The 13,686-nt window shown below is 35.8% G+C and overlaps 1 protein-coding gene across 2 annotated transcripts in view; it reads left to right on the top strand.

Annotated features, from left to right (window-relative positions):
* The window catches only part of NAA15 (N-alpha-acetyltransferase 15, NatA auxiliary subunit), an 81,693-nt gene that overhangs the window by 58,597 nt on the left and 9,410 nt on the right, over positions 1-13,686 (top strand). For both annotated transcript variants that reach the window (XM_039249145.1, XM_039249144.1), the window contains exons 15-17: positions 5,364-5,557; positions 10,127-10,235; positions 12,054-12,152. In XM_039249145.1, coding sequence (XP_039105076.1) covers positions 5,364-5,557; positions 10,127-10,235; positions 12,054-12,152 — 402 coding nt within the window. The remainder of the gene's footprint in view (positions 1-5,363; positions 5,558-10,126; positions 10,236-12,053; positions 12,153-13,686) is intronic.

The raw sequence follows: 13,686 nt of genomic DNA, 5'->3' as shown, positions 1-13,686 counted from the left end.
CCCCATCTCTTAACAGTATTCTAAATGAATGTTATTACAGTTTTTGTCAAGTTGGTATCCTTATTAAACTCTGATAATTAAGTTTAGTTGTTTTTCCAGTTGATTTTAAAAAATTTTTCTATATAAGCTATTATATTAATCTGTAAACATTAGTAGTTTGCTTTCTTTCAGAATTTATTCCTCTCTTTTCCACGCCTTATTGCACTGGTGAGGGTTGCAAAAGCTGCTAACAGAAACAGCAGTGTACTTGCTGCCTTCTTTATCTTTAGACATAAAGTTTCTCACGGTCCATCCACCATAAAGGTTGCTATTTTTAGTAAATTTGTGGTAGTTACCCTTTATTTAGTTGAGAAGTTATTTTTCCCTTTTTATGTTTTATCTTTTCAGTAAACCTACAGTCTATATGTGGCCAGATTTATTTTGCTTTCTTGTGTGGATGTTGATTTGGCTGGCTAGAGTACTCTAGGTTCAGATGTTATTTGCTATGTATACATGTATATGCACGTATACACATACATACACAATTTTTTAATGTTTTTTTTTTTTTTTAATGTTTGTTTTTTTTTGAGAGAGACCAAGGGACAGAGAGTGAGCAGGGGAGGGGCAAAGAGAAAAGGAGACACAGAATCTGAAGCAGGCTCCAGGCTCTGAGCTGTCAGTACAGAGCCTGATGCATGGGCTCATGGATCATGGATCTCATGGATCATGAGATCGTGACCTGAGCGAAAGTTGGATGCTTAACTGACTGAGCCACCCAGGTGCTGCTACACACAATTTTTTTTTTTTTTTTAGACAGTGCAATATTCTAGTATAGTAGAATTCTCTTCTGGCTTCTCCTGAGCTGAAATCCTGAGCCTCTATTATGTTAATGCAAGTAATAGGTAATTCTTTAAAGTTGAGACAGTGCTTATCCAGATAACTTAGTGCTACATTAAGTGAAACAGGATTTGAATTAATTTCTATTTTAATTTCTTACATAGTTATTCCTTTCCTATTTTTGTATGGCAATTCTTTTATTATTAACTACGTGGGTCCTTTCAAGGCAGTGGTAGATAATATAGAATAAGGTCACAAACTAGCCATTGGGCCAGATCCATACTGCAGCATGATTTGATAAATGAAGTTTTATTGGGACACAGTTGAGCCTATTCATTTATATATTACTTATGGCTAATTTTTTGCTACAACAGCTGAGTTTAGTTGCACCAGAGACCTGAAAATATTTGGTATCTGGCTCATTATAGAAAAGATTGCTGACCCCTGGTATAACATGCCCAGAATTTGGAATCAGAGAGAGGTGGATTTAAATCCCTGCTCTGCCTTTTATTATTACTTGAATTACTGTTTTTCCTCTGAAACCTCAGTTTTCTCATACGTAAAATAATATATTCTAATCCATAAGATTATTAAGGATATTAAATAAAATAATGTCAGGATGGTATCTAGTGTGTAGTAAGGATGAAAGTGGTAACAATTATTTTACCAGTCATTAAAAGGTTCAGCATTTTTGTGGCTACTCATTTATAGACCTGTGTTTCCAGAATGTCAGTTCTGGTCCTTGTTTGAAATTTTCTTTTTCAGTAGGAAGGACTTCTTTATTAGGAAAAAGAGAAACAAGTCTGTATTCTGATGGTTGTTATCTATTGCCACATAATAAATTTTCCTAAATTTAGCAGCTTAAAATAATTATTTACATGGTTCAGGAATTTAGTAGCCTCTAGGTGGCTCTGCCTAAGCTCTCTTATAAAGTTGTAGTTGAGGTGTTGCTGGGGCTACAGTCATTCGAAAGTTTAACTAAGACTCAGAGATCCATTTCCTAGATGGCTCACTCTCATGGCTTTTGGTAGGTGGCCATATCTCAGTCTCTCTAGAGAGTGTCTTGAGTCCATCAAGGCATAGTAACTAGCCATGAGAGAGCAAGGAAGACGCCACAACACTTTTAATGTTCTCTTCTCTTGACATAACACTCCATTACTTCCTTCACATTCTAATTGGTAGCATTGAATTACCAAGTATAACCTATATTTGAGTGGGAGAAGAATGAAACAATTTTTAGACATATATTTTTAACTACTATTTCTACATTCAGGACACAAATTATTTACGTTATTCCTAAATGCAAAATACACTTGCCCCTCCCAAGGCCTTCAAAAATCTCATATCATTACAGCATTGGCTCCAAGTCCAGAATGTTACATATAAATGAGTTGCAGGTGCTGATAAGGTTTCTTGAATATGGTTCTTTAGTATAGTTAGTATAGCTCTTTACGTATAGTTCTTGATATGAAGTCCTGTGTCAACCTCATATTCAGTATAAATTGATACAAGAGGAATAGGGTACCCAGTGTTGATATTCTTGTTCAAGAGGGGGTGATGAGGGGGAAATGAGAGGCACACAAGAGTTACCAGTTCATGTCAGTTCTCAAGTCCAGTTGGGCACAGGATTAGGACTCATGATGTAGGAGTAATTATCTTATGGCTCTTTGTTTTATGTTGTGGTTTCTTGGTTCCACCCTCTGCATCATCTTTTCTTGTTCTTAAAAGTTGGCATTTGTGGGACACCTGGCTGGCTCAGTTGGAAAAGCTTATGACTCTTGATCTTGGGGTCATGGGTTCAAGCCCCACGTTGGGTGTATAGATTACTTTCTGAAAATTAATTATTTGCAACTTAGCAGTTTTTCAGTCTGCTTCCAAAATTTGGGGGGTCTTTTCATTTTATACCATCTCTGTTCCTTTCACTACAGATTTGCCATGATTCTGCCCATCTAATTCTCTTAAAACCTTTATGAATCTTTTGTGACTCTTACTAGAATCCACATGCATGGATATCTTTGTCTACCTTGAGCACTGAGAGGACAGCACGCTTAAGTTTCTTAGAAGCTTTGTTGTTTGAGAGGATCTGTGATTCATACCTTAAAATTTTTGAGGGAGCCTTTTGGGTGACTAGTAACTGAGGTACCCATCTTTCTGAGTTCTGAGCCTTAAAGGAATCTCCCTCCCTCCTTGGTCTTTGATAGGCTCCCTACTCAGCATGGAGCCCAACATAGGACCTGAACCAAGATCAATAGTCAGATGCTTAACCAACTGAGCCACCTAGGCACTCCTGAGTCTTAAAAGATTTTAAAGCCAAACTCTTCTTTCCCCGTTGACAAACTTCCTTGGCACTTCTCTGAATTTGATCTTTGCTCAGCAACCATTTCCTGAGCAGCTGAGACTTTTCAAAGCCATAAGTCTTTGTTTCATTTGTTTCTTTTTCTTGCATTTTTAATACAAGCTGCAAGAGGAATCAGATGCTCCCTTAATGACCTTTTTTTGAGGGAGGAGAGTCTGGAAATCCCTCTAGCTAGATCACCCCATTCATTTGATAGATTTTATAAATATTACTTCACTTTCTGCCTCTACATGACTATAACATGTCTCACTTGCAGCCTTTTCAAAATCCAGACTCTATTAATAGTCTAGGTGGGGTTCTTTGAGCTTCCATTAATGCTTTTCTCCAAGTCTTTCCACCTTTTCCCACTCTCTGGAACCAAAGTCAGTCCTTATTTTAGATTTTTATTGCAGTAGCATCCTCCTTTCAGGTACCAAAATCTGTCTTGGTTATCTGTTGCTGCTATTGCTTACACATAGCTTTAAATAACAAACATTTATTATATCAGAGTTACTGTGGGTCAGGAATTCAGAAGTCACTTAGTTGTATGATTTTGAAAGATGCAAGGTCCCTCAGGAGTTTGAAGTCAAGATGTCAAGCCAGGGCGTCTGAAGAGTTGAGTTGGGAGAATCTGCTTCCAGGATGTCTTCCTCGTACAGCTAGAGGCCTTTTCTTGGTCACCTGGGTCTTTCTATAAGGTAGTTTCGGTATCTTCACAACATGGCAGTTGGTTTCTTCTGAGTGGTCCAACAGAAAGCAAGGAAGAATCCACAGTGCTTTTATGTTCTGATCTTGGATGTTATACACTTTGATTTCTAGCACATTTCATGTATTAGAAGTGAGTCAGTAAGTATAGCCCATAAGGGAAGCAGGGAACTAGGTTATACCTTTTGAAGGAGAGAATTAATTTATGGGCATATTTAAAAATACCACATTGGTGGTATATTTTAGAATGATTTTTTTTCATTTTTCAGTATCAACAAGTATTACCAAATAAATAACCAATTATACAGGTAGCTTTTAGATCTACTGCTTGAAGACTAAATAATAAAGATTTTTTAGCTTATTATCACATATTTGTCAGTGATTTCCAGTCTGTCTTTTGAAACATCCATAGTTTATACTCAAGAGCTATTGTTAATTTTCAGTGTCAAAATTAAAAAAAAATTTATTTTATTTTATTTTTGAGAGAGAGAGAAGCAGAGCCTGAGTTGGGGAGGGGCAGAGAGAGAGGGAAGGAGAGAGGGAATATGAAAAAACAGGCTCCAGGCTCCGAGCTGTCAGCACAGAGCCTGACATGGGCTTGAACCCACAAATTGTGAGATCATGACCTGAGTCAAAGTCAGTTAACTGACCCAGACCCCCATCCCACCCCCCAGGGTGGTCTTTTTTTTTTAATTTTTAAAATATTTTTACAGTGTCAGATTTTTAATTTATCTTATAGTTACTCATTATTCCATCACCAAATACTTGAGTGTTTTCTGTATATTCTGCTAGGCCCTGAGCATACAAAGATTACGAGGAAGACAAGGTCTCTTCCACCAAGGAGTTCACAGTCTAAAGGAGAAATACCTATATAAACAAAGTATTGTGACAGGCAAAATATATATCATAGTGGCAACAGAGAGTAGAGAATGAATAACTGACAAGGTTAGAGAGGCATAACTAAGAAAAAGCATAGTCCAAAGCCATAGAAATGAACATTTCTAGAATTGCAAGTAGTTTAGTATTGGTGGATGAACTTACATTTATGTTTTGCCATGGTTGCAGCACCAGGTCTCCACCTGTTTTCAAGAAAATTTTTTGAAGAGGTTACAGTGTTCTCTATCATATGTGGAACTGTTAAGAGGGCTAGGTACTCATAGGCGTATGAACACATATAACATGTAATATTTTTTAAAAGTTTTTAATGTTTATTTTTGAGAGAGAGGGAGAGACAGAGTGTGAGCGGAGGAGGGGCAGAGAGAGAAGGACACAATCCGAAGCAGGCTCCAGGCTCTGAGCTGTCAGCACAGAGCCTGATGCAGGCCTCAAACTCAAAAGCCCCGAGATCCTGACCCTAGCTCAAGTAAGAGGCTTAACTGACTGAGCCACCCCGGCGCCCCAACTAGTAATATTTTTTATGAGAGTTTTAAAGGAATATTAGATTAGTGATTGATCATTATTAATCAGATTAATATGCTTTTAATTAATTAATACTTACTGCCTACAGCAAACATGTCTGACAAAGAGCTAAAGAAGCTACGTAATAAACAAAGAAGAGCTCAAAAGAAAGCCCAGATAGAAGAAGAGAAAAAAAATGCAGAAAAAGAAAAGCAGCAGAGAAATCAGAAAAAGAAAAAGGATGATGATGATGAAGAAATTGGAGGTCCAAAAGAAGAACTTATCCCTGAGAAACTGGCCAAGGTACTTACTAAAGAGTTTCACAATTGAGTGAAATTTCATGACTAGCTATTATTTTATACTGTCTTATTCAGCCAATTTGATTATAGATTTTTGGAGTGAAGAATTTTTTTTTTTTTTTAAGTCTTTCTCTCTCTGTCTCTTTTTTCTGATCATACTTCACATTTAAAACTTATAGTAATAATCCTGATCCACAATAATCTATATGGTATGGTGGAAAGTTTTGGCTTTTGAGTCATTCTGATCTGGGTCCATGTATCAGCACTTAAACTTCACTGTATGTCTTGGACACTTTGTCTAACCTCTCTGATGATTTTCTCATCTGTAAAATGGGATGAGTAAAAATTCCTACTAGGCAGGAATGTTAGGCTTAAAGGAACTATATGCACAAAGAATATAGCACCTGTTACAAATGGTAACGTGCAACTTTTTATATCTACAGACCAAACTGACCTTTTGTTAAAAAGTGAGTGTATATGTATATCTCTCACCCATGTGTCGGTTTACAGTACTACTATATTGGTCTGTGCTGTTTCAACCTAATGTCTTCAAAGTCCCTAAATATTTTCCCCCAATGCAAAATCATATCTGCCTTTTTTAATCATCAAGCTGAAACCAAGGTATTCACTATCACATGAGCCACACAGAAGTACTTGTGTACTTCTGGCTCTTGACATTCAGCTGTTCCATGTGAAAACGAACAATTCTTTTATGTTAAAGCAGTAAATATAGTAAGCACATTGCCCTACACTTCAGTATTAGCCTTGCTAGTAACCAAAAAATCAAAACCAACTGTTTTATAGTGAAGAAAAATTATAATACATAGTAAGTAGAGTTGGAAAATAGTTTTAAGATTATACCAGAGCAGATGGACAGTAATATCTCATAGCAGTGTTGCTATTTAAGAACCATAGAGAACTCTAGCTTGGATTTCAAAGGATATAGTGACATCTTTTCATAAATGTTTAACTATTTTAGGAACAAAAGACATTACATTTTTATTTTGGGTAGTTTATTGGAAGAATATACAGAATAGGAAGGAAGCACAGAAAATTGACCTTTTAGGCCTCATGGAGAATTGCAGTTATTCAGGGATAGTATCACCTTCAAGAGCCTTCCATGTTTATGCCTCAACTTACTACTACTGCCCCTAACTTGTGTGCCACGACCATTCTTTCCCATGACTTTTCTTAATGACTTTTTTCTTTGTAACACTTCGTATCTCACATTATACTTTTTTAACGAGAGGATCTATTTGGATTGTTTAGTCCTTGTCTAATAAAGGGTAATCCCACAGAGCAGTATTCTTATACCAGCACACCAGGTCTCCTTATTGGGTTTTCCTTTTTGTTGTTGTTGTTTTTTGTTTTTGACTTGAGTTTTCCTTGTGTCCAACTTATCATGTTTGCTTTAGGGTCAGTTGCCAAGTTACAGTCTAATTATTAATAGCTATAGAGGATTGTAGAGTCTCAGAAGAATATAATGGCTACAGAAAGTGCTTTATTTGGAAGGAGCCCAGTGGAAGGCACCCTGATCCTGGGCTGCTGTTTTACATACTTTTCTTGCTTGTTGGGTACATAACAGCCTTCTCTTCCTAGGATAACTGCCTCCAGGATGCCCCCTTGTAATAGCAGCCACACTTACTTATATCCCCAGTGTGGTAGCAGCACCAGATTATACCAAGCCATCATAACGAGGTATGGCATTGTAGGCTGTTTTAAAAGCTGCCTGCCAAGTCTGGATCTACAGTCTTTAGATTGTGATTTTTTGTGATCCTATATTTTCTCATTCTTCATGTGATAAGTGGTATATTTAGTGTCATTCAGTATTTCATATATATAACATAAAGTAAAAGCATTGTTACGTTAGCAAGGAAAATAGGAAAAGGTTTAGTGAGTGAGTTTAGTAGTAGTTAACTGAGTATAAACCTGAAGTCCTTGTTTCTCCAGCTTGCCATGAGGCAGTAAATTGTTATTTATGAGTTCCCTCACGTACCACCATCCTATGTCCCTCCTCGCCTTCAGTCAGCACTCATCTCAGCCGGACTATTTTTCTCTTATGTGCACACACACATTCTTTATCAGTGTGTCATTTATATTCTGGCTGTACAAGGTAAAATAGTTTCAAGCTTTTTGCTCCCTATGCTGGGAGCATAGGGAGCTGTGCTCCTATATAACATAGTGTAATACGGATTAGACTTCACATCAGTTTATAAATCTAAAAATTGCATATGATCAAAACCATCCTTCCAGATCTCTTATATTGACCATCAGTCCCATTGTACATTTCTTTAACTTAAGTAAATTCAGATCTTCATGACTGGCTATAGTGTTTTATTTTGCTTTGTTTCCCCTTTCCCGTCCCCACCCCTATAGTTTTTTACATATATGTGCTGCCAAGGGACGCCTGGATGGCTCAGGTGATTGAACTTCTGACTTCAGCTCAAGTCATGATCTCATGGTTCGTGGGTTTGGGCCCTGTGTTGGGCTCTGTGCTGACAGCTTGCTCAGAGCCTGGAACCTGCTTCAGATTCTGTGTCTCCTCTCTCTGCCCCTTCCCCAGTCGTGCTCTGTCTCTCAATAATAAACAAATGTAAAAATAGTAATATATGTGCTGTCAAAGCAGGTACTGGATGTAATTTTTTTTTTTGAGAAACAAATGAATATGCATAACTCTGAAAATTTCATCCAGCACTCCACTCAGTGAATATAGGACCCCAACTAAGTTTGATAGAGGTATAACAACCATTTGTTTAGTCCATGTCAGTTTCTGTGTGCCTCTCCTAGTGAGAACATTTTGCTACAGTGATTAGAATTTTGGTACTTAATATATGGTTTTCGTACATTAATGCAAATTAGTGATAGAAATATTCATGTCTGTATGCCTTTACAACTTTAGGAGTTTTCAAGGGTAGTTTTACTTATTTATTTTTCCTGTTCTTAAGTACTGATTTTAGAACTCATCCCTGTTGATATGCTTTTGTATATATAACTCTGTACTTCGTTATGTATATATATGAATGTAGAATGTAGTTAGTTTTATTGTGGTTATGTGCATATGTTTAATTAAACACTTGGATTTAGCCTAACAAAATCTTCCCTATGCAAGTAAGGCACACAGAAGCATGTAGGAATAGCAGATCCAGATCTCCTGTGGATGCATGTATTCTCACTTATTAGAAATGCAGGCAAAATTTCTTTTTTTTCCCCCAAGTTCAAAAACTTGATTTCAGTAGGTATAATGTTTGTATTGACTCCACTTCCCTGTATTCCTTGTATCCATTTTGTTAATAGCAGCCATGTCTCCCTGGTAGTAAATTACCCTGGTCAGTATAGCAGTGCTCATTTCAGGCTTGATACAGCTCCATTAAAATTTCAGTTTACCGTTTTTTACCTTCCTAGGTAGACATTTCTCCCCTGTATGCCACAAATTCCAACTCTGTAGGACATAGTATCATGGGAATAAGATAAGCAAAATATTTACAAAGGTGTGAGAAAAGCATACTTCCGAGGGCCTCTCTTTCCCCCGTCTCTTGGTATTTACAGCTGTTAGAGTGACAGTGCCACATATTGATTTCTTAGAGCACGTATCTTTCAAAATAATGCCAGCCACTTTATATGATAGTAGTATACAGCAAATCACATAGACATCACTTTTTTTTCTTTTTAATACTTTGAAATAATTTCCTTAGCCAGAATCTGTGTTGGTGAAACACAATTACCATATTAGCAGAGGTATGTCAGACAGGTATGGCAAATCCAAATTCCATCAAGGATAAATTGTCACTGCCTCTGTCATGAGACAAGACAAACAGGCACAGATGTTCAGTGCCTTTCTGATAAAAATGGTATTGTTCTCTACCCCCACTTAAGTCTACAGAGAAGAATCATGTCTAAATACTCAGTCTAGGAGTGTAACAATAGCACAATTATATATATAGTAAACATTATACCTTCCCAGTAATGATTACAAGTATGTAATTATTATGACATTAATATAATTAATAAAGGGTGGTAGAGACAGTTCTATAAATATATTGTCACATGCCATATCACATTAGTATGGCATTGGAATAAATATGGATTCTATACAATTTGTATTAGAACAATGCAAGATGGAATCTTTTTTTATAACAGCTTGATTTTACTTTGCTTTGAGTTTTAAAAGAACATTGACTCATTCTGTAATATTCTCTACCTCTCCTTCTTACCCTTCTTCATCCTACTTAACATCTCTCCTCTGTCCCTATCCCTCCACCCCACCCCCCGCTATCTTACCTGTTTATCTCACTGTCTTTCTTTCCCTGATTCTGTTTTATCATCATTTTTATTTGTTGGATAGTTTCTATCTAGAGATGATGTAATATCTATGGTTAAAGACTAGTGAAGAGTTCTAGAGTTCAAAATCCCCTTCCTTTAGACTATGGGAAGTAAAATATGAAAGCATTTCTGGGTAATGGGTAAGTGATTTTTACAAAAACAACAACAAAAAAACAAGGTGTTTTTAATAGAATAACATCACACTCCTCCCCAATCTTGCTTCCATTTGTATAATATCTTTTATTTTTGTTAGGTTGAAACTCCATTGGAAGAAGCTATTAAATTTTTAACACCGTTGAAGAACTTGGTGAAGAACAAGATAGAAACGCATCTTTTTGCCTTTGAGATTTACTTTAGGAAAGGTAGGCAATTAGGGGATAGTGGCCCTGATAAAATTGATCACTATATTTCTTAGACATAGTCACCCAAATCCGGTAGCCTCACCAGTATAAGATTTTTTGCTAATGCAGTTTCCTCACAGAAATGCGTGCTACATGTATACATGTACAAGATGTTGTGGGGAGGTATAATGATACTATTATATCTTCTAGGACATTAAGATCAATAATAGATGAACATAAATAACTAGGATTAAGGTCATGTATAGTAATTACCATGTACATGTGTGATAAAATTAGTTAATGACATAGAGCTTAGATTAGTGCCTAATACACAGTGAACACTGAATAAATGTTGGTTTCATTAGCTCTTGTTAGAGGAGGTGGTGATCAAGGTGTATCTTGAAGGATGAATCATTTCTAAAAAGATGGATAGAAAGGAAGAGGATGCTTTAAGAAAACACAAGCAAGTGTAAATAATGTTGAGGTTTCTGTATTGCCTGAGCCAGATAGAAAATAAATGAAGGGTCTTGGTTGTCTTGTTTAGAATGCCTCAACTACATATAGATACTGATTTTGTGGAATCGAATTGGTGTAATCCAAGTGGTTCATTGAAAAAAACCTAAGTATATCATTAAAATGATGCATATCGAAGGGAAGAGAACTTGGTTAATAAGATCTGACAGAAGGTTGTTGCTCCAAGCAGTGTAACTGTTCTTGTGAAAGAGTTGGAACAAAAATGGTACCTCTGTAGAGTATCCATTTAAAAGTCGTGTTAATTTTTATCAAAATATTTCTATGAGTATGTAATGTAGAAAAGGGGCAAGGAAGAAATAGATAAAATAACAGAAGGTCTCTTGATGGAATGAGCAATTACAATATTTTGTTATAATTGTTTTCCAAAATGATTGTGTTATAAAGCACAGTTAATTATAACTCCCTTTTAAGTAAATATTCTTAAATGGAATACCGAAGTATAAAAAAAGTTGTTCTGCTTAAAGTGAGGAAGGGCAATCTGAATTCCATTCAGTGGGCTTCTTGGTTGTGTTCTAACCTCTGAAGGGCTCTTCAGCATTTGGAATTCATCGTACTGTGAAATGAATAGTAACAAAGGGATGGCAGTATTTTTAGCTTTTTGAGTGTTGGGGTAGGAGAAAAATGTCAGAGGAGCCTGGAGGTTTGACTTTTGTTATTTGGAGAATGGCACCAAATTAGGGAAGTCATAACAGAGGAGGTGATTATAGATGAGACTTAGAAGTGCAGTGAGTTGAGTATTCAGGTGCAGTTTCCATTCAACAGATGGAAGCGCTACTAACGCCTGGGGAGCATGGGGGTAGGAGTATGTGGATGGTATAGAGAGGGCTTAGAAATCACCGAAAGCATAGCCATGGTAAATACTGTACTTTTTATGGAGGAAGAGAAGCCAGGGATTGATAGGAGAGGACAGTCAGATAGGAGGGAAACTATTTCACATGACACAAAACCCAAGAAAGGAGATTCAAGTATAAACAATCAAGATTTATAAGTAGTGCGGAAGACCCTTTTTTCTGATTAAAGGAGGTTAACAAATGAAAAGGCTTAAAATTTTGTTCATATGGCATTAGTTCAAATATTGAATGCTATCCAAATTTTTTGTACTCCTTAAAACTTTTTTTCTTAAAGAATATTGTGTGGAAATTATTAGCTAATGTTGCTAATCTGAGGAAATCAATTGCTTCACTCACATTGCAGTTCAGATATGTTTGACTCTAAGTTAGTTTCTCTATTTGTAAGGTCCTACTCCTCCAAAGGAGGGCATCTTATTTTATCAAATGATCAAAATATATCTTTTTCTTTTTATAGAAAAGTTTCTTTTGATGCTACAATCAGTAAAGAGGGCATTTGCTATTGATTCTAGTCATCCCTGGCTTCATGAGTGTATGATTCGACTCTTTAGTACTGGTATGTTTTTTGTTTTCCATTATTTAAGTATTTGATTACAGTAGTTGATAGTGATTGTATTAAGTGCTCTATATAAGTTTGTCATAAACTTAATCATTTTTAAACTGTTGCGTGTTAAATTAGTTAAGGAGAAAAGCAGGGTTCTCTTCTTTGTGATGAAGATCTTTATTTTAAGGCTAGAAATGTTACTTGATTTTGATAATAGAATTATTCAGTCCAGATATTTGAGAATCACCTTTGTTTCTGTTTCTAAAAAGTTACCCATAAGTTGAAATTTTGAATTGAATTTGAAATTTTGAATCGTTCATTATGTAAAGCTTTAAGTAAATTGTTCTAAAATTGAAGAATCTCTTTGAATTGACTAGCTGTCTCCTTATTTATCTGTCTCCAGAATTCTTTTGAGTCATAAAATTTTTGTTAATAAGTACAGGATTAAAAGAACTTTAGGACATAATCAGTGTACTTTTCAAATATCTTCACAATAAGATTTCTAACATAAAGTAGAACTACATAATTTTAGAGAGTTTTAAAGGTAGAGCTTTATGCTAATTGTTTTTCATTTTGTAGTTGAGAAATCTGAGACCCTAAAAGATTAAATGACTTATTCTAGGTAACACAAATAATTAGTAATGAAGCAGGGATGAGAGCTCAGGTCTTCATATTGTTCTTTCTACCACAAGAGCTTTAAATTTAGAGTAAAGTACTCCTGTAGTCAGTTGGTGGTGGTGGTTTGATTTTTAAGTGAATAGAGAAGGGAAATTGAATCTTTAATAGAACAATCTGCAAATGCTATGAAATTACCTGTCTCATTGCTAAATATTCAGCCACATATGAATCCATACTTCCCTAGAAAGAATGGGATCAAACCAGTAATCCTAGTCAGTCTTTTGAAAAATGCGTAATTATCCTGATTAAGAAAGTTGTTTTGGGGGTGACTGGGTGGCTCAGTCAGTTAAGCGTCCAATTTTAGCCTAGGTCATGATCTTGCAGTCCATGGGCCCTGACTGCTCAGAGCCTGGGGCCCGCTTAGGATTCTGTGTCTTCCCTTTCTCTCTGCCCCTCCGCCACTCGTGTGTCTCTCTCCCTCTCAAAAATAAACAAACATTAAAAAATTTTTTTTATCTTGTTTTGACTTCTGAGAAAAACTAAATCCTTATTGAAATTATATTTATGCTTGTAAAAAAAAAGTGCTTCCTGTTATAGACAGATGTTTTTCAGTGTTTTTAATTCTGAAAGTAAAAAAATAACCACTTCATAGAAAATGGAAGAAGGAATTGTTATTCTTAGAGAAAATAAATTAATTTCTTTCTAGTGTTTTTGTATTAAAAATGTTTTGAAGTGAGTCAGGGAAAAGCCAGGAATAATGGTTTTAAGTCCATTCTTGCTTAGAATGGAGCGCATTTAAGCTGTTTTCAAAATAGCATGTACAGTTTCTTTTTGTATAATCAACTCCTTCCGTAGTAGTAAAATAATATATATACATCTTATGGGTTTAGACACTTCCCTCTGAAATACTAATTAAAAGTGGCATATT

Source organism: Hyaena hyaena, unplaced genomic scaffold (genome assembly GCF_003009895.1).
Source record: "Hyaena hyaena isolate Hyena2069 unplaced genomic scaffold, ASM300989v1 scaffold_333, whole genome shotgun sequence".
NCBI classification, from domain to species: Eukaryota; Metazoa; Chordata; class Mammalia; order Carnivora; family Hyaenidae; genus Hyaena; species Hyaena hyaena.
Note: the sequence above shows the minus strand (reverse complement) of the source record. Positions and strands in the feature narration are given on the sequence as shown.